This window comes from Amaranthus tricolor, chromosome 7, assembly GCF_026212465.1.
Source record: "Amaranthus tricolor cultivar Red isolate AtriRed21 chromosome 7, ASM2621246v1, whole genome shotgun sequence".
NCBI classification, from domain to species: Eukaryota; Viridiplantae; Streptophyta; class Magnoliopsida; order Caryophyllales; family Amaranthaceae; genus Amaranthus; species Amaranthus tricolor.
The window spans coordinates 3,641,989-3,663,228 of NC_080053.1; the positions used below are offsets into that span (position 1 = coordinate 3,641,989).

Sequence of the window (21,240 nt, forward strand, 5' to 3'; positions counted from 1 at the left end):
TAATGAGATTGTATATAATTTAAAATAATAGGCATTGCTTTACTTTGAGAAAGAATAATGGGATTGTATATAATTTAAATAATGACTTGAATGCACCTGATGCATTCAAGGGTGTAGATGGTGTTAAAATATTTTGGGATACATTGCTTGGGACCAAAGTAGTAGATGGAGCATTTCGAAGGTGATTAGGAAAGACAACTACCTACAACATTTTAAATGTTGGTTTATTTCAAAATCATAACACACTTTTTCAAAATACGCAAACTATTATCTTCAAACTCAAAAGTGTAACTTCGAAGCCGCATATACGCAAACTATTATCGTCAAACTAAAAAGTATAACTTGGGGGATCGGGTGCGTAGCACGTTGCCCCACAACTAGTTTAATAAATTCGTCATGTCCTTATTTCTCTTTTTACACTAATCAACTTTTAGCTATATATCAACCATATTTTACCAAACACTTTTAATTAACTATTAAAAACATTTGGTCAAAATTAGATATTGAAATTAGCTAGTCAAAGCAGTTATTCCAATCAGTTACTAGTTATCAGCTATGAGCTATTATCTGTTTGTCACCAAACACCCCTTAGTAATATCAATTTCATAATTTTTTATTATGCCAATAACGATATTTAGGATTGAATTAGTTTAATGGAGAAGAGAGTGAAGTAGGTGAAAGGAATTAGGATTTAGGCTATAGATGTAATTAGGTCAATTTTATATCGAAGAATTTTAAATGTAATATTTATTTTGATATTTTTTAAAAATATAAATGAGTCTCCTTGATCCATAAATCCAGGTCAAAAGTATTTTCCTGAGATGTAATCCGAACCCATCAATTTAATGTGGATCAAAATCCGAATATGAATTTGACATGAAAAATAATACTCCATCCGTTCTTTAATGAAGTTCTTATAAGAAATATTCACGAGAATTAATAAAAATAAAATCTTTTAGATGGTAAATATATTATTTTATTGAATAATAAACAATATAAAAATATCAAAAGAAGGTTGGTGGAAAAAATATGGGGACCAAAATTGATAAAAAAATATTTTTATAAAATTAGTAAAAAACATGCGGAGACCATAAGCAATATAAAAATGATAAAATTAAATTAATCAAAAATGTGTAGAAACCAAATATATTATTGAAAAAAAATAAATGAACTTATTTAAAAGTAGAGGGAGTAGAATCCTAAAAATGATTTACCCTTCCGAGGCCAGCCGATGTAATGGTTGTTCGACCCAAACCGACTTCCGATGGCATTTTGTAGTCTTGTTCCTCGAATAAAATCCACACACAAAGTAAAGATTACTCTTCCAAATTTCAAAGCTTTCTCCATTTTAAAAACATTTTCTTAAGATTTCTCCGTTTTCACGACAATCTAAAATCCATCTTCATCCCCAGATCATACAAACTACAAACGTACAATTTAAGAAAACAAATTCTCAACTTCTCATCAGCTGATACAATCTCTCATCTGACCCTTAACATTGTTCTTCATGGTTGGGGTTGGAGGAGAGATGAAGAGATTGCGAAATTACTATTTAAATCTTAAACACCCACATAATAATCACAATCTTAATCATAATTATAATCAATTTCCCACATCAATTTCCATTGAAAATCGAAGAAAATGGATCTTCCCACTTGCAATTGGTTCAATTTTCTCACTTTTTCTCCTTTTTTTAACAACCCTAATTACATCTTCAACTTCCCCTCTTTTTGCATTGTACCATTCTTCTTCTTCCTCCATTTTTGTTGAATCAAAGCTTCACCCTTTGCCAGTCGCTTCTTTGCCCCCTCCACCTCGATTTGGGTACCTTATTTCAGGTTCTTCTGGGGATGGGAATTCTCTTCAAAGAACTCTTCTTGCCCTTTACCACCCACTTAATCAGTATGTTGTCCACTTGGATTTGGAGTCTTCCCTTAATGAAAGGCTTGATTTGGAAAATTTTGTTAAAGATCATCCTGTTTTTAAGGAGTTTAATAATGTTAGGATGATTACTAAGGCTAATTTGGTTACTTATCGTGGTCCCACAATGGTGGCTAATACTCTTCATGCTGCTGCTATTTTGTTAAAGGAAGGTGGTCATTGGGATTGGTTTATTAATCTTAGTGCTTCTGATTATCCCCTTGTTACTCAGGACGGTCAGTCAGTTTGCTTTCTTTAATTTTATTTTTTATTTTTTATTTTTTGTTTTTCATGGTTTAAAAATCGAAATGATTGGTGATTATAGTTCAATTTTGCTGGGATTTTATGTGCATATTGGACTTTTTTTGGGTTTGTTGATCTTGATTTGGTTTCTTTTGTTGGAATTTCAATTTAGTTTAGTGTGCTGGTAAACTGATTGAAAAGGGTTCATTTTGGGGCATTGTTTGCCACTCCTTACATTGATGGTTTTGGTTGTTTTCTTTGAGCAGATCTGCTGCACACATTTTCCAATTTGCCGCGAGATCTTAATTTCATCGATCATACAAGCAACATTGGCTGGAAAGAGTATGCATTTGCAAAAATTGTTTCTTTATTTTGATTATCAAGTGCGTTTAGGTGATTGTATAGAAAGTGATATTGAGTTGTTCCATGCTCGAATGTATGTATTAGGTTTCAAAGAGCAAAACCAGTCATTATAGATCCAGGGTTGTATCAGACCAAGAAAGCCGATGTCTTTTGGGTGACGCAACGACGAAGTGTGCCCACAGCCTTTAAACTCTTCACAGGTGCACATGCTTATCCTAGACTACCTTGTTTTAAATTCTTTCTTTAAATGGTGATTTGTTGGAAGTTTCATTCCCATAAAATTGCTTGCAACTTGACCTTGCTTGGTTGAACATGGAAAGTGGAAGCTCTTTGTCTCATTGAAGTTCATCTTACCTAGGGGGTCTTGGCAAGAAAACTTTCTATATTGGTGGGAAGTAAAAGTTCTTAGGAAGTTACACTTATTCTATAACAAACCAAAATAGTTTGACAAAATTATAGTTTTGCTAAGGCAGTACACAAAAGGTTACCTTAATCCAAAGAGTAAGAGATAAACTTTCAATGCCAACTAATCACATTATTTACAAGGATAAAAACAATTGACTGTTCCATCTCATGATTTGATTTTTGTGATAAAATTTTTTGGTGTTTGGGGGGAGTCGTATGAATCTTAAATAGCAACAATGGCTCCCATCTGTATTAATAGGGTATTCTAGTAAAAAGAAGATATTGTGAGTTTGAATGGCAAGTAGAGGTCCACCATGTCACTATTGGTATTACATGCATGTGTGGAGTAGTTACACTACTACCCAAGACCCCACTTCTTAAGAATCCACAAAGAAGAAAAGTAGGGAAAGGGTTTCTCGTGTGTAGAGTTTTATTGTTTGTAAGCCTATAAATGTGACTTTCAGTTGAGTTTAAGTTATCTAGATATCCTAATCCTTCTACACACTAATGGAAGACTTTATTGTGAAGGAAATGCTTTAGTTTTGGGATTATATGTCGTAGTTCTCACACAACTAGACCGTTCCTTTTAGGTTTATAATCAATTTAATATTAATTCATGGGATTGTGGATTGTGAATTGGACTTCCATAGCTAAGAGATGCTGAAATGTGGTTTGTTTCTCTCCCAAATGAGATAAAAGCCCTTCGGAACACAAATTTATCATTATACCTTTCTTTCACTATACCCCCTTTACTTGTAGGATTTTCTATTTCAATTTCCTTCCTTTTTTCCAGTAACTTAAGTCCTATATCCTATTGTCTTCTTCTACAAGCTTCTCTTCTATCATATTAACAAGAAATTTTCCTAGAATAATTTCTAGGGTTCTCCCTAAGCCAAATCATTAAATTGGTTTAGGCTAATTTTTTAAATTGTGGTTATATTCATCCCCAATACTAATCGAAATTTTAACTGGTTCTATGATTCTATCGTTGTCTTCATTCATCAATTATAATTAAACCCTTGTGCTGTATTACGGCTACTTGTGGCGTGTTGCATATGGCATGAAGCAAAAATAGTGGTTGTTTTGGCCAGTCAAAATGTGATGCGTTCTGAACAAAATTGCCTTCACCTTTGTTTTTCTTAGTATTTGCTATGCTTTATTGTCATACTCAAGCTTCACAAAAGTTTTCGAGTGGGTGTGTGATTTGAAAGAACTTCTTTTGTTGTAGTGAGTATAACTTCACAGTTGTCAAAATGTCTGTCCAAGAACACTCAAAAATGTGAAATCATAATGCAAAATAAGGTCGTGTTGTATCGTATCAACCATATTTAGGATATCTCATAATTTTGGTTGATGTTGTTCGACAATCGTGACCGTTATCACATTATTATGCTATGCGTGAAACTAATGATTTATTTTGAAATGCCCATAATGCAATCCTAAAGTTTTACAACTACAAATATCTTTGATTTGTAGTTTTCTTACTCATGGTGCTAAAATTCCTTGATTTGTCTTTAAGTGATTTGAATAATTGACGATATTGCTTCTCATCGTAATATCTAAAGTGTTCTTGATCAATTAATTTCTGTGTTTGCTTGCTCTAGATTAGAGGTGTTCAATGGGGCGGGTCGACCCTACGGGTTAAGGGTCGGGTCACATTTTAATAGGTCGGGCCATTAACGGGCCTTTTTATAAAGGGTCGGGTCGGATAGTTATAGATATTGGTTGTTAAAAAATATTTTACCGCTTTTTTAAATATTTTTTTATGATATTGTTATATTCATAGTTGAATTGACCTAACAGGTCATAAAGTATAATAAAAAAAAAAACTATTTTATGAACTTTTAAAAAACGAGTCAAAGTGGGTCGTATTTAAACGGGCTTAACCCGCTCAGCCTGTTTAACATTTGACATGACCCGACCCGACCCGGCCCATTGAACACCTCTACTCTAGATGCTTATACACTATGCAGAAATGCTTTTTTCTCTCATGTAGACTTTCAAGTTAATCCATTTGGAAAGTTGAATTATTTGATCTGAACCCGACTTATTCTATAATTTTGATTTGAACTTGCAATTAATAAATTATGACTTATATATCTTGTGTTCAAGGTTTATTACAATAATGAAATTCCACGTGGTAGCGTCGAACTTTCATGAAATGCCAGTGGTGGCACTTTTGTAAGATTTTTCCACATGGTAGCATCCAGTTTATGCTTATCTAACTGTCGTAGCATTTTTTGTTAAATTCTTGTCAATTTTCGTTTAATTCACCATTTTACGATTTTACCTTTATTAAGTGTTGGTTGTCTTTATAATTTGCCCTAAACCATTTATTTGCTCTTATATGTTTAATTCACCATTTTGACGTTTCATTCACCGTTTAATACATCAAGGCTCTCAAATGTTGTAACAATTTTGTTTTCATTCAAATTGTTGGCATTTGCCTTGAGCACTATTATATAAGCCATAATGTTCACTTAATGTACTTAACTAGAATTATAAAGTTTAAAAGGCGCATTTCAAGCACTAATATATATGTATTTAACTAGGGTAAATTATAAAGACAACAATTTGAATGAAAAACAAATTTGTTACAACATTTGAGAGCTTTGATGAATTAATGGTGAATTGAACATTTGAGAGCATAAAAATGGTTTAAAGCAAATTATAAAAACAACAACCAACAAAACGTCAAAATAATGAATTAAATGAAAATTGACAAAAATTTAACGAAAAATGCTATGACAGTTAAATAAGGCATAAACCGGATGCTACCATGTGGAAAAATCTTACAAAAGTGCTACCACTAGCGTTTCATGAAAGTGCGGTGCTACCATGTGGAATTTCCCATTACAATATTGATATGTAATGATAAATGTGAAAATGATGTGTGCTAAGAATAAGATAAGATAAGAATAAATGTATTTGTTAATTATTTTCTTAAATTGTATGATATCTTTTAGTTTAGGAATATATGTTTTCCCTGTTCAAAGGAAATTATTGAAGTTTTCTATCTTTTAGTTTGTTAAGGAAATACATTTTCTAAGTTAGCTAGGACTCTTTGTTATATATAAAGGTCATCAAATATTGATCAAATACAAATAACATAAGCAATAAAAGACATTATTTCTAAAAGTTCTTGTTCTTAAATTCGATCTAAGTTAAATCAGAAATAATAGAAACCCCAGAAACGTCAATTACCATGAACTAGTTATTGCAAGTATTGCAACAAAAACACCCACAAATCAACTCAAGATAACAATACTAAAATAAATATCTCAGAAAAACTAGACAACTAGACTTACAAGTTACAACAAATGGTTCTGATTAATGCATCTGACAATTAGTGAAAAGGGACGACTTAATCATATCACTGCCAATCCTCCTCTAAGAACGGACCAAGATCACACTCAACGGGCCCATAAAGATGTGGTTGTTTTCTCTTGGTATAATCAATAATATTGAATAAGGGTCGGTAAATCAATATCTAGATTTTCTTTTAGCAAGGGAATTATGGCCAGGAATCAAAATAATGTATGACTTTTGAAGAGATGGATTATAAATCTTTTGATCTAACCATAAAAGCAAATACCATAAAACAAATTCATGAGTTTGTAGAGATATATTATAGCAAACTCATCAATATTAAAAGAAATTCACAGAAGAAGGCCTAATCCCATGAAAAGTGCATGGACACAATCACATACAACTAAATGATTCAGAAACAAGATTGTATCAATTTCTTGCCGGCTTAGAAGACACACTTGACATGATTGAAGGGACATACTTAATGAAGATTTTTATCATTGAAACAACATGCAACTATTAAAAGGGAGATTGCACAACAGATAATAATGAAAAAGGAGCCCTTATTAGATAATGAGTCCTCGAATATTAACATGGAAGATCCGATGACAAAAGCCATCTCCGGTGTACCCACTATGGAAGAACACACTACACAGAAGAAGGTTGTTTCAAACTTGTTGGTTATTCGAAGTGGTGGTCGGATCACATAAAGAGAGCTGCAAAAGAAAAAAAAATGCATCTACAATGAAGAATCAAGTAAATTATGATAATATCGGTAACGTAGTAGTGGCACAAGGAAAAAATTGTGAGCCAAACAGAGTTGGAAGAAACTTAATGCATGACCTTCATTAGAAAAGCAAAATTTGGAGAGATAAAACCTAAATGCCTCACCAAAAACTCTAATTTCGGCCTCTATTGAAAAAGCAAACTCTAGGGGATTAAAAACGGAGAGAAAACCCAAAAATCCCATAGAAGTTAGATTTTTAATTCTAGGACTACTACCATTGCCTTATGATCCAAAAGATTTCCTAAACTCCACAAAATCACAAAAAATTCCATTAAATTGGTCGATGGAAAATATATGGATGTTAAGGGAGCAAGAACTATTAAAATTGCTTCACAACTTCAACTGAATAATTGTCTTTTTGTTTTAAATTTGTCTCATAAGCTTTAATTAGAGTTAATTATTATCTTAAATTTTGTACGGTATCTTTTAGTTTTGGATTATATCTTTTCCTTGTTTATAGGAATATTTAGGTCCCTTATCTTTTAGTTTGTTAAGGAAATATGTTTTCTAAATCAACTAGGATTCTTTATTATAAATAGAGTTCATTACATATTAATCTGTTATGGATTGGTTGGCCATGAGAAGAAATCACTAATGATTGAATAGAAAATTGTATATGAAAGTATCAATTTGTATGTGAAGATGTGATTGTACAACGAAGAATGATTGTAAACAAAGAACGATTACAAAAGATAGTATACAAGCATTCGAGAGACTTGTTCTCTCCTAAAGACTATTACACATCACTAAAACTATTACACTTCTTGAATGACTAATTCTCTCCCCTTCCCCTCTATTTATACTACTTATCCCAACATTTTATTCCCACAACTAACTAATTACTAAAATATTATTTATTACTAAATTCCTATATTACCCCTTCCTACCAATTCCTAACATTACCAACCCCCCAAAAAATCCACCTTGTCCTCAAGGTAGGTAAAAATTAAATTGGAAATCAGCTTGTAAGCAAGAATGGTAGCTTGATCTGATTTTCTTGGGTCAGAAAATGGTATTCTGTGTACAAGAAGCTCTGCTCATGTCAGCATGACACCCGACTGATGTCACTGCCTTGCATCACCCAAAAATTTATCTTCTTTCCTCTCTTGCCCTTACTTTCTTTATTATATGTTGCATGCATATATGTTTCTATACTTCTCCTAGGCCCATTTAGAAACTTCCTCACCACGAATTTGTTCATCACCATGCCTTCTGCCGAACAATGTTAACACCATCTGCATTGCCACCCGACCAAATCAGCCACCACGACAGACCAAGGCCACCTCCAGACCCACCATGCTCAAAACCGGCAAAAAACGCCGAAGTACACTGCGTTTTCCGGCAAAATCTGACGCTGCCTGGTCCGCCACCGGACCCGCTGTTTATGAAGTCAATAGTGTTTCCTCTTCCTCGGTTTCGCCATCTTCTCAACCCTAGACTGCGCAACATTTTCAAAATTGCCACTTCTCTAAGCTTCTCATAGAATAGATGCTTCACGAACAACCATCTGGTAAGTAGCCTTTTTTTTTATTTATTTCTTTCATGTTTCCTCTTTATCCTTTGTTTCTTATTTTCAGACCTAAAAACTCATTTCACTTCGATTTTGCGGCCAAAACAGGAACAAGATGCCTTAGCTTCGTTTCCTTTGCAAGAATGGCGATAAACTTCAAAACACTTCGCCAACTTTGAGATTGTTTTTCTGAAATACTGTTTTCTGGTTGTCTTTTTCTTCAAAATTTCAAAAATCGCGCACATCTCCTCCTTCATAGCCTTAACCACCTTTGGTTCGACATTTTCTTGACCATTTGGAGTAGTCTCTGCATCCTTTTCACAGTCTCTGTCCACATTTTCACCGATTTCTACCTTCACACATTTCTTATTCATTTTAATGATTAAAGTCTCCCAAAGATCATCTGATTTTTTCTTATCCTCTAAAATCTTGTTTCTAAGATTTTCCAAATTATTGTTAGATTGTCTAAAAATTTCTTTCATATCCAGAGAATACCTTTCAATTGTTTTGTCCATTTGTGCAACCAACTCCTCCATATGATTCGATATCTTTTTTATGACAATGTGTGGACATTGTTGATCTCCATGAATACTCCAACCTCGACAGTCGCTGTTCTTGGACTCAAGAACGCCATCATAAGCAAGATATGGTACCCCTCGACCTCTCGAACGTCTCTGATATCAATTTTTATGGATTGGGTGGGCCATGAGAAGAAATCACTAAAGATTGAACAGAAAATTGTATATAAAAGTATCAATTTGTATGTAAAGATGTGATTTTACAACGAAGAACGATTGTAAACAAAGAATGATTACAAAAGATAGTATACAAGCATTCGAGAGGCTTGTTCTCTCCTAAAGAGCATTACACTTTACTAAAACTATTACACTTCTTGAGTGACTAATTCCCACCCTTTCCCTCTATTTATACTACTTATCCCTACATTTTACTCCCGCAACTAACTAATTACTAAAATATTATTTAAATTCCTATATTACCCCTTCCTACCAATTCCTAACATAATCACTCTATTATAAATAGAGATCATCAAATGTTATCAAATACCAAAAAACTAATTTTCTTTGTCTAACTGCATTCACAATTTGGCGGTCATGTTATGGTAGTCATATACTCATAGTAGGGTTTTTTGGTCATCTAAAGTTATCCTGTGATGGGAACATACATTGGGTAAGATAGGTAGATTTTATCATGCATGGACCCATTTGCATATCTAAAAGTTGTTTTGAGAACTTTTATGACAAATGACCCATTTGCATACCTATTTGTAAGTTGCAGGTTTCTCTCTCTTTGAAGACCTTTCTCGAGCCGAGGGACTCTTTGATCGCACTCTCCTCTATGGGTATGAGCTGCCATCTTTCTTCCCTCCCCAGACCCTGATCATAGTTTTCTATGAGCGGGATACACTGGGTATGATGATGATGATGAGGTGAGATGGTAGAAATTTGAAATAAATGAAGGAGAGTTCATGTGGAGGGGCCACTATGACTGATCTATTGATTTATTTAACAAACCCAATCCTTTGGGGTTAAGGTTTGTTTAGCACATAAGAGCATGGAATTGAAACTTTGTCGTCATGTTATATAACGACCGTTACGTAACTTGTTTGAAAGTTGTTCCGACGCTAAATTCCGTTCTATAACTGTTGATATTAATGGTTACTTGAGTGCACCTAATAAATTATATGCATTGGTGTGTGGAATCCTATGTAGGATTAAAGATGGATGATTAAGTGTGTAACTTAATATGGTGTTTAAGTGTGGTTCAATGCATAGTCATTAGTGTATTGATGGAGACTCTTAAACATGGATGTTAATTGGCATGTTAAATGATAGTTAATGAAGAAGGTTAAAGGATAAAGAAGAGATTTTTGAACGAGGCATTGCATTAGAACAATTCAGAAGATCGCTGAAGGCTGTTGCTCAAACGTTAATTCGAGGGGTAGTTGGCAGCAAAGATTTTTTTGATTTGAAACAAAGTATAATCTGTTAAAAGTGCTTTTGTAGCAATTGGCTATGATCATAGTTATCAGAATCCCGATTCTAATCTACGATTCTACGATCTTACGATCCAAAAATAGGCAACTGATCTAAATCGTAGGTAGGATCTTAATGTGGTAGAATCGTGCGATCCTACTTAGCTCAAGAATCTAGGTGGTAGGATCATAACACGATTCTACTATCCCATGATCCAAGGATCCGATTCCACATTGGTAATTGCAATCGTAAAATATTTTCATGTAATACAGATTTCACTACGTGTAAATAATAACTTAAAATAATTATATCAATACTTTTATAAAATTCAAGGTTTTCACGATTTGCTATTTGAAAATGATTATTAAAAGTATTTTTTTTCAAAAAACGTAAGAGATTGAGTCAAATAAGGTTTTACTTACTCCTTAAAACTTAAAAGGATAACAAATATAATTGATAATCTGTAATTCAAAGCTCATTAATACATATTTGTAGAATCACACGATCCTACGATCCGATTCTACCGATTTTGATCCTACCCTTTCAACGATCCTAGGTAGAATCCTGATCCTAATAACTTGGCTATGATGTAATGGTACTATGCACTTTTGGAATAGTAAAAAATCAATTTGGTAGATTGGTTAGCTTAGCATGAAAGCCAAAAATACTTTTTACAAGGATTTTCCCTGTGGATTGCTTTCTAGCCAGCTGTTAAATGACTAGACGGAACACTGAAGATTTTGAATTTGGTCTGTAAGGAGCAGACGGTCTGATCCTTTGTATATCACACTGCATTTGATCTTTTTTGAATGAATTCCAGCAGTACTTTCTCAGTTTTGCTTAATGCTTTGTGTAAAAATATGTTTGTATAACATATTAGGAAGGAAAGGAAGGGGAGGGAAGCAAAGGGAAGGGGAAGGAACGGGAGGGAAAATTGATGTGTTTTTCTTTCAAATATTTTTCAATATTAGAAGATTTTACTTTGTAAAAAGTGTAAATGATTTCTTCCATCTATTGCCCTTCCCTCTATGAAGTTCAAAAATAAGGCCGTATTGCATTGTCTCGGTTGTTCTGCAAAGGTTTTCAAAATAACTGAAATGTAAAGGTTGTGCTTGTGCTTGTCGATATGTTATGGTTGTTAATATTAGTTGTTACAATTTACATCTCCATTTAACTAATGTTTCATATCTTGAAACCCCTAAAACACTCAGAAAAGACGCAAGAGAACAGAGACTGAGAAAGACTTGTATTGCTGCTTCATTCCTGTTGAACTATAATGGCCTCACATGCCTGTTGTCTCAAGAGACGACGCTCCTGATATTTGTGGCATATTTTATTTGTCTTGAAACCTTTTTTTTTTAAACAAATGGAAAGATTGTACCTTTGAGCTTGATGTTTGTGTGAATGTGCTTAAATAGCAACTATGCATATTGGTTTCCAACATTGCAATCGGGAGTTGTTCTTAGTAAAGTAAACAAAATATATGGTGCAGAATGTTTGAGCTTCTTTGGATATCTTTTTTATTTGTTCTATATGAGAAGCTTATTTGATTATTTCTGAGAGCTTGGTATTCTCCATTTTAATGTTTTTTAACAATTTGGTATGAACTAGAAGTATAATTTTTGTAAAACAGTGTACATCTCCATTTTAACGGCAGTGTTTTACTCTATATAGGCTCTGCTTGGATGGCTCTTTCACGTCCGTTTGTTGACTACTCCATTTGGGGATGGGACAACCTACCACGTACTGTTCTGATGTACTATGCAAATTTTATTTCCTCCCCAGAAGGCTATTTCCATACGGTGATTTGTAATGCGCAGGAGTTCCGAAACACCACTGTTAATAGTGACCTTCATTTCATATCTTGGGACAATCCGCCCAAACAGCATCCTCATTACCTCACTGTGGAGGACATATCGAGGATGGTTGAAAGCAATGCTCCTTTTGCAAGAAAGTTTCACCGTGAAGATCCAGTGCTTGACAAGATAGATTCTGAGCTCCTGTTGCGAGGTCCTGGAATGATTGTTCCTGGTGGTTGGTGCATTGGGAGTGGGAAAAATGGGACTGATCCATGTCTGTTGGCAGGAAATACCACGCTTTTGAGACCAACATCCGGAGCAAAAAGGCTGGAAAAACTTGTTAGTTCACTTCTGTCATCCGAAAAGTTTCAGCAAAATCAATGTAAGTGATGTGCTCGCTCCATCAGATTGGAGGAATTGTTGTATCAATTGTATCATTAGTTTCAGACGGAACACAGTGGGTAATTCTCACTCAGAGAGAGGATCATCATGTTTTGCGGATAAATCAAAGGTATCATACTAGCCCCTGCTTGGCTGCTTGGCTGCTTCAACCATGGTGTATACATAGTTTCGTTTGTTATATGAGGGTAGGATCCATATTTTCCCATTTTATTCCGAACTTGCAGGAAAGGGAGAGGGTTTTGTAATGAGCCGAAGCTTTCAGCATGAATCCTTTATTTTTGAAAGGAGGCATATGTGGGAAATTCTGGGTATTGATTCAATGTTTGTTTGTACCTCTGCGTTCTACCATTCCACTTGATCTGAATCTCAAATGTTAGCCTTAGATCCAGTGAAATTCATTATTTCTGTCCTGTAATGTAATTAGGTTCAATTCATATACTTCATTAGTAATGTGTTTTGTTTTGTATAATGTGTTCTTGTTATGAATCTGAAATTGAGATCATTAGTAGTAGCTGTACTACATGACCTTGCTATGAACCTCAAATGTTAGCCTCAGATCCACTTATATTCTTTATTTCTGTCCTGTCAATTTGATATTATTTTCATCATTAGTTATTAGTAATGTGGTTGTTTTGTATGCATTTTCTTACTAGACCACTAACATTTTTGTATGGGCATTGGGCATGACTTCTTATTCTTCGTGTAATTTTTACAACTTAGCCCGGTAATTTTTACATGTTATGGCTTGCTCGCTATTAATAGCAGGGAATAAGAAAAAAACTTTTTACCACGACATTGTTTGTTGTTACTATGAGCGATCAAATTCGTGGTAAAATAGTTTTTGACTTTTAACATGTTTTTATCTTGTTCGCTGTTATATAAACAACGAACAAGCAATGACATTAGGTTTGGACAAAGACGTTTATTTTGGAGAATGAAAATTTTTTAAATTTATTTGAGAATTTTTTTTCTAAAAAAAACTCATTTAATTCAATGTTTCACTTAGCTGAAGTATAATATTGGGCCATTGAAGTTTGAAAATGACTTTTAAATAATACTACAAACTCTAAGAGATGGATTAAGGTAGAAAAGAGCTATGAAGGATTGAGGCACTTGAAGATTCAGTTGGTGAAATGCGATTAAGAATGTCAAATAACGTCTCCTTTTGTTTGTCAAGTATTTTGATCACACTAAATCAGTCTTTTTTTATTTTTATTTTTATTTTTATTTTATGATAGGCTGAGAAGAGACTAGGGAAGTATTGAATGTAATTACAACTATTACTTCCAAGAATACAGGAAATGTAATTACATTGCTAGAAAGAAGATTTATATTCTGAGAACAGAGAAGTATTGAGTCATTGCTATGTTACTTGGACTCGGGTACTGATGTTCGATATGGGTAAGCGTCAAAATGTCGGATGTCTATGTATTCAATTTTACACTTAAAATGAAGTGTCTAAGTGTCACAGAGCATTAAGGATCGGACACAGGTACGTGAAGAAAAAGAGTCCAAGTAACATAAGGTTTTTGATAGAGCTTTCTAAGCATTTTGGTATGAAGTTTGCAATCTTTTATGTCAATATTGTACAACTTGTGTTCAGCTAATTTCATAAAGTAAACTATCCATACCAGAAACATTAAATTCAATATATCAAGAATTCAGATTTCTTGAACATTAAACAGAAAATGGCAAGTTAATGTTCTTTCTACTGTCTGTAATTCAATGTATCCAAAAGGGCATTCTTTTATTAGAGTTGCAATATCAATTCAACTACAGAACAATGAGGCTTAATTTATTCAAGTAACTTAACAATCTAAAAAAAAAAAAAAAAAAGAAGCCCCCACTGGTCTTCTCTGCCCAAAATCATGTACTAGCTTTCTGATGTGTGCTCTACTTCCTGCTTAACCATCTTTAATGCATCAATGAGGCTCTCTAAGCTGGAAGTCGCATCCGCCTTTGCTGTCTTAGGCATCAAATTCTCAGCAACATCAGCAGGAGTCATCTTAACTTCACCCAACAACTTCTCAATTGTTGGAAACAAAGGATGTGATTTAATTCTCAGATAATTATATGCTAAAATCTTGAATGCTTCAAACTCACAATAAGACAGTTCAACATGCTTATCCATCCTTCCTCTTCTAATCAATGCAGAATCAAGTTTTTCCACATGATTTGTAGTAAAAACTATCAGCCTTTCCCCACCACAAGCTGACCATAACCCATCAATGAAGTTTAGTAACCCTGATAATGTAACCTTGCTTTGACTCATATCCTGTTCTTCTCTTCCCATCATAGACATTGCAATTTTCTTTTCTTCATCTGCAATATTTTCCTCCACTTTCTCTTCTTTTTTCTTCTTCCTTTGACCCGTAAGATCCCTCGAGCAGTCGATATCCTCTATGACAATAATCGATTTGCTCGAGGTCTCAATCAGCAGCCTTCTTAACTCTGTGTTATCTTTAACCGCAGTAAGTTCGAGATCGTAAATGTCATAGTTCAGTAAATTTGCCATTGCTGCTACCATAGTGGATTTCCCAGTTCCAGGAGGTCCATACAGAAGGTATCCTCTCTTCCATGCTCTACCAATTCTTGCATAGAAATCTTCTCCTTTACTGAATGTAATCAAATCTTCAATTATTTCATCCTTCTTTATTGGGTCCATAGCTAATGTTCGGAAGGTTGCAGGATGCTCAAATACAACATGACTCCATTGAACTCCACTATTGGTGTAAAGTTTCCTTTGCCTATTCCTAACTTTAATTGCATTTCCTTCTTTCATTACATAACTTAGATATTCTCCCATGATTAGATCCCTATTTTTCTTATGAAATGTCAGCTTGTAAAACCTTTTTTCATCTGCCAGCGGATGAAATGAAATTGTCGCTTGCTTACTGACAATTTTCCCAAATGCCCACCAAATTTTAACCCTTTTATATTCATCAGCGACTTCTTCATGTTCATCCATACTTAAAGCCAAAGATTGGTTGTTTTTCAGCAAATCAGCCTTTAATCTCTTTGCTTGTTTACTTGAATTTGAACTCAAATAGTTCTCAATAGCAACGTAAGCTTCACTTCGCATGAACCTTTCACCTGTGGCTTCGTAGAATGTGATTTGAATGTAAGGATAGAAAAGGGTGATGAATTTTTGCGAGTATTTATCAAAGTGAGTACGAAGGTGATGAGGGAAATATTGTTGAAAAATTGCCCAGAAGAACATCAGACTTGCAATTACAGAACCGAAATTAGTTAACAAGTCTTTCGCAGCAGCCATGATGGGTTGATTTCAAGCTTCAATCGCAAAAACTTGATGTTTGTTAAATGTTAAACTCAACAAATTAGTTGTGGGAATTGGAAATTGGGTTAATTATGTTTATGTGATAATCAGCGGATGGTGTGGACTGTGGAGGAGTAACAATTAACGAGGGTTCTCACATGTCAAAGGCGATTTTTAAATTGAACAGCAGCCAGCAGTCACTTATGACCCTTTACACCACTTTCGTCCATTAACTACTAAATGACAAACTTTAAGCTCTTGTCGTATCTCTATGTGACATATAGTTTACTGTTGTAAGCTTTTAAAGTTTAATTTTTACTACTCTTACATTAATATCATCTTTCTATTAAAAATTATAATCAAAAGAGTGAAATTGAAGGGAGTATTAATTTTTAAGTTTCTATAGTATTTAATTATGCACAATTAAAGATATTGAAGGTTAAATAACTATATTGATAAACGTGTAATTAGAAATTAGATAAATAAAAAGAATAGGGGGGAGTGTGAAAATTGTAAATAAATTAGAACCAAAAAATAAAGTACTTCCTCCGTTTTTTCTGTTACAAGACAACTTTTTATAAGATTTAATACGTTTGTCGAATCATTTCCATTTGAAGTTATACATAGCTAAAAACAATAAAAATTTCATATTGTGAAAATACATGGCAAGACAAATAAATACAATCAATTACTTTTTATTATAGAACGAAAACAAAATTCTAAAATATCAAAATTACATTTCAAAAAATATTAAATATTCACTTACATAATATTTGAAACAACATTACCAACATACTACCCTCCCACTATAGCTTAGATTTTCACACATAATGTGAGAAGCAACATCACTAAAGTACTATATATTCTCACTTGAATTTGGTTTCTAAAACTATAATGTTTGGGCATTATGGTTTGTTGTTGACATTATCTTCTTCATTTTTAGATCATGATAATGATCACAATCATCAACTACTTTCTTTTCTTCCATTGCTTTCTCCTTCTCCTTTTCTTTCTCTTTATCCTCTAACTTCAATTTAATTCGCATCAATTTTGGCCTTCTCAAGAGCCTTAACCAAATTATCCAAATTAAGTGACTTGTATCAAATTTTCAACAACATCAGCAAGATTCATCATCTTAGTTTCCTCCAATAACCTCCTTATAGTCTCAAAAAAATGATGTGATGTAGCATCTAAATAGTTCTTAGCAAGCAACTTAAAAGCTTCATAACAACAATGAATGAAAAAGTTTAATATGCATATCCATTCTTCCTCTTCTAATAAGAGCAGGATCAAGTTTCTCAATTTAATTTGTAGTAAATATAAATAATCTTTCTTCTCCACTACATGTTGATCATATCCCATCAATCAAATTCAACAACCCTAATAAATTAACCTCACTCTTCTTATTTTCCCCTTCATCTTTTTACTTCCCCCTTTACATCTTCTTCTTCAATTTACCGGTATTAGGGTGTCCATATAAAAGATAACCTCGTTTCCATGGCTTACCAATTTTAGCATAGTATTCCTTTGCCTTACTAAAGCGAATAAGGTCATTTATAATCGCATTTTTCTTGCTTTCTTCCATTGCTAAAGTATTGAATGTAGCAGGATGTTTGAACTCAATATAGCTCTATAAATTCCATTTACTATAATAGGATCCCTTTTGTTCTTTCACAATTGGTGTATAATTCTCAGTTGTTTTTTAATTGTTCTTTTAAACGTAATTTAAGTAGGATTTTGTGATCAACTTTCTATAATGTCCATAAAAAGTGAGTTCATAACGCCTATATCATAAGATATTATCTAGTCAATTATATTAAATCAAATGTTTGTTTTTATGTAGTAACTCATCAAAACAAAAAGAGTAACTACATATAAGTAAATCACTTGTTTTGTTAGAAGCTATATTTAATTGAGTAACTAACTTTTGATGAATCTGTTGAAAACAAGCATAGAAAACCTTTTGATACAGGAAGAGAATGAAAAGAACAAAACTATTTTTATTAATATGCTTGCTTAAAGAATAAGAAGATAAACTCCTTATATATAGGAGTCAATACAAGAGAAAGCAACCTATACATACAAGAACCAAAACAGAAACTTAGAAAAACTATTCTTAACAAACTATGCTGACTAGGATAAAATATAACAGCCTCCTAACTAACTCCACTTGAGAACACCTACAGAGATCTTGACACCACGTGCACATCTTGATACTTCATGCATTTCTTAATACCACATGCACTTTTTGATACCACATGAGGGAGAGATGAGAGCAGCCTTGTTGGTAGATTAACTGAAGTTGTGGTAAGATGTGAAGAGGACAGCTAAGCATGTGCCTCAGAGGAGCTGATATACTCAACATCCCCCCTCAAACTGGAATGGGAGTTTAACATTCCAAGTTTGCAGAGTAAGACATTAAATTTGTTGGAGGGTAGTACTTTGGCGAGAACATCTGCTAGTTGGTGTTTAGTGGGTGAAAGGAGAGCATAAGCAGTCCTTCTAGGACCTTTTCCCTAGTGAAATGGCAATTTATTTCTATGTGCTTGGTCCTGTCATAATATACTGGATTTTTTGCTATATAAATAGCTGACATGTTGTCACAATTCAAAGTGACAGGCTTTAGATTGTCAATGCCTAGATTATTTAAGAGTCTAACCATCCAAACAACCTCTACAGCAGTGGCTGCCATGGCCCTAAACTCTGCTTCAGAACTTGATCTGGATACAGTGCCTTGCTTTTTAGATCTCCAAGCTATAGGAGATTTTCCTAACATTAAAATATATCCAGTGACTGACCTTCTTGAGTCTATGCAAGAACCCCAGTCACTATCAAAAAAGGCTTGAAATGTTAGATTATTTGATCCATTAAGAATGATGCCTTGACCACAAGTGCTATGAACATAGTTCAGTGTGTGTTTCAAAGCCTTCCAATGGGAGTCTCGTGGGCTTTGCATGAATTGGCTTAGAGTCTGTATTGTATAAGAAAGGTCAGGCCTTGTATGTGTTAAGAAATTGAGTTTTCCCACAAGGCTTCTATAGGGTGTTGGATTGGTAAAGAGAGTTCCTTTATAAGTTGATAGTTTTAGATTGACTGGCAATGGAGTGACAACACTTTTGAAGTTGCTAAAACTAGAATCCAGAAGAAGATCTTTTGTGAATTTATTTTGATGAAGAATGATACTATCATTGGTATAAGTCACTTCAATCCCTAAGAAATAATGAGTTTTCCAAGGTCTTTAATGCTAAAGATACTATGTAAATAAGATTTTAATTCATGTATCTCATTGGGATCATTGCCAGTAATGAGGATATCATCAACGTATATAGCTAGGAAGGTCATATGAGAGCTTCTTTTCTTGATAAAGAGAGTAATCGTTTTTTGATTATTGGAAACCCTTTTTGATGAGTTCTTGGGTTAATTTAGCAAACTATTGACTTGAGGCCTATTTCAAGCCATATATGGATTTGTGTAGTCTACAAACATGATTGCTAGGATTAGGATACCCTGGAGGGTATCGCATATAAACTTCCTCTCTTAATTCTCCATGTAAAAAAGCATTATTAACATCTAGTTGATGTATAGTCCGTCTTTTGTTTTGTGCCACAGCAATTAAACATCTAATTGTATTCATTTTTACAATTGGAGAGAAAGTCTCATCATAGTCTATGCCAAACTTTTGAGTGTATCCCTTAGCTACTAATCTAGCCTTATATCTTTCTAATGTCCCATTGGCTTTTAACTTAACTTTAAAAACCCATTTTGATCCTATAGCCTTTTTGCCAGGAGGAAGGGATACAATCCGCCAAGTGTTATTCTTTTCTAAGGCAGCAATCTCTTCATCAATGGCTGCTTTCAAAAGAGGATTAGACAGGGCTTCTTTATGATCCCCGGGTTCATCATGAACAAACTTATTTGGAGTAATAGAGAAGGTGTAACAGACTCAAAATCGTTAATCTTAATCTTCCGATTAATTATTTCGAATTTTCAATTCAAATTTCTAATCCTTTGGTTATCCATTTTAAACCATCTTTAATTCCTAAACCTTTCTCCAATTTTGTAATTTCTTTCAAATGTTAAACTTTAAAATATTATTTTGTTTAAAATTTTTTTTATAAGAACTAAAATATTATTTTATTATTTTATAGTAGGAAAATTAAAATTTTATTATTATATTTATGATTTTGTAAAACTTTATATTTTAAGTTTCATTTCTTAAACTAACATTACTACTTATTATTTTAACCTTATAACTTTGATTTAATTATTTTTATACCTAAAAATGAGTCGTATTTTTATTATAAACTTTAAGTATAGTTTTAATCAAAATTTTCTAAGTAAACTATCATATTTTCATGATCAAACTTACCCATTATTTTAAAGTATATTCACTTGTACATACTAGAACAAAAATTTGATAAACCAAAATCCTTTCTATTTAACCCATGATGTTCATTACTTACACAAGTTAACTTTCTTCTACACTTCAATCTCTTATACACCTACTTACACACTCCAACTCTTACACATACACTTATATACTCTAAACCACTTACACAAGTTAACCTTCTTCCATACTCCTAACGTTGTTATTCATACCACTTATGAACTAGAAATTGCCCAAAACTCATTATAAATACCCCTTTTACCATGAGAACACTTCTACCTCCATCATCAAATATTTCTAACATTCTTTATTATATTTTCTCTTCACTAAAATCTTATTAACTTAATACCTTTATCATTAGTTGAAGAAATTCAAGAAGATGGAGCTTAGAACACTCTCTATTTAGCTTAAATTATCATCATTTTGGAGTATTATTGGGTAATTACTTATTTTGGGAGCTTAGAAGATCATCATTATTTTTGAATTTTGGATTAATTATCTTTGGAGCATTATTATCGATCTAGGAGGGTCTTATTTCTTATTATTTTCCTAATTAGTACTTGGTATTAATCCTTGATGTTAGTATGATATAACTTCTTACTCTACTCTTTTTGTGGAATTTTACATTATATTTACTTTATAATATGCAAAGTATGAAATATGTTGATATGTTTAGTAGGAAGTTAGTTTAATGAAATTATGATCAAGATTATATTGGGTGTGTTTACGCTAAAAGTATTTTTAGTATGTTAATTTAATAATCTTTTAACAAGTTTAGGTAGTTGGGTGCAAAATTATATTCTAGTGATATTAAGTATAATTTATGTTTAAACTAGTGTTAGTA

General features: G+C 33.2%; 2 protein-coding genes across 2 annotated transcripts; one reads left to right on the forward strand and one right to left on the reverse strand.

Moving 5' to 3' along the window:
- Positions 1-1,196: 1,196 nt before the first annotated feature.
- Positions 1,197-13,287, forward strand: LOC130818817 (beta-glucuronosyltransferase GlcAT14A). Its single transcript, XM_057685044.1, has 4 exons — positions 1,197-2,156; positions 2,430-2,505; positions 2,611-2,726; positions 12,206-13,287. Exons 1-4 carry the CDS (start codon positions 1,508-1,510, stop codon positions 12,718-12,720), a joined length of 1,356 nt encoding a protein of 451 aa, XP_057541027.1. The 5' UTR covers positions 1,197-1,507; the 3' UTR covers positions 12,721-13,287.
- A 1,007-nt stretch (positions 13,288-14,294) lies between these two features.
- LOC130818816 (AAA-ATPase ASD, mitochondrial-like) lies at positions 14,295-16,201 on the reverse strand. The gene has a single exon (XM_057685043.1). It carries the CDS (start codon positions 16,004-16,006, stop codon positions 14,606-14,608), a length of 1,401 nt encoding a protein of 466 aa, XP_057541026.1. The 5' UTR covers positions 16,007-16,201; the 3' UTR covers positions 14,295-14,605.
- Between the last annotated feature and the right edge of the window lie 5,039 nt (positions 16,202-21,240).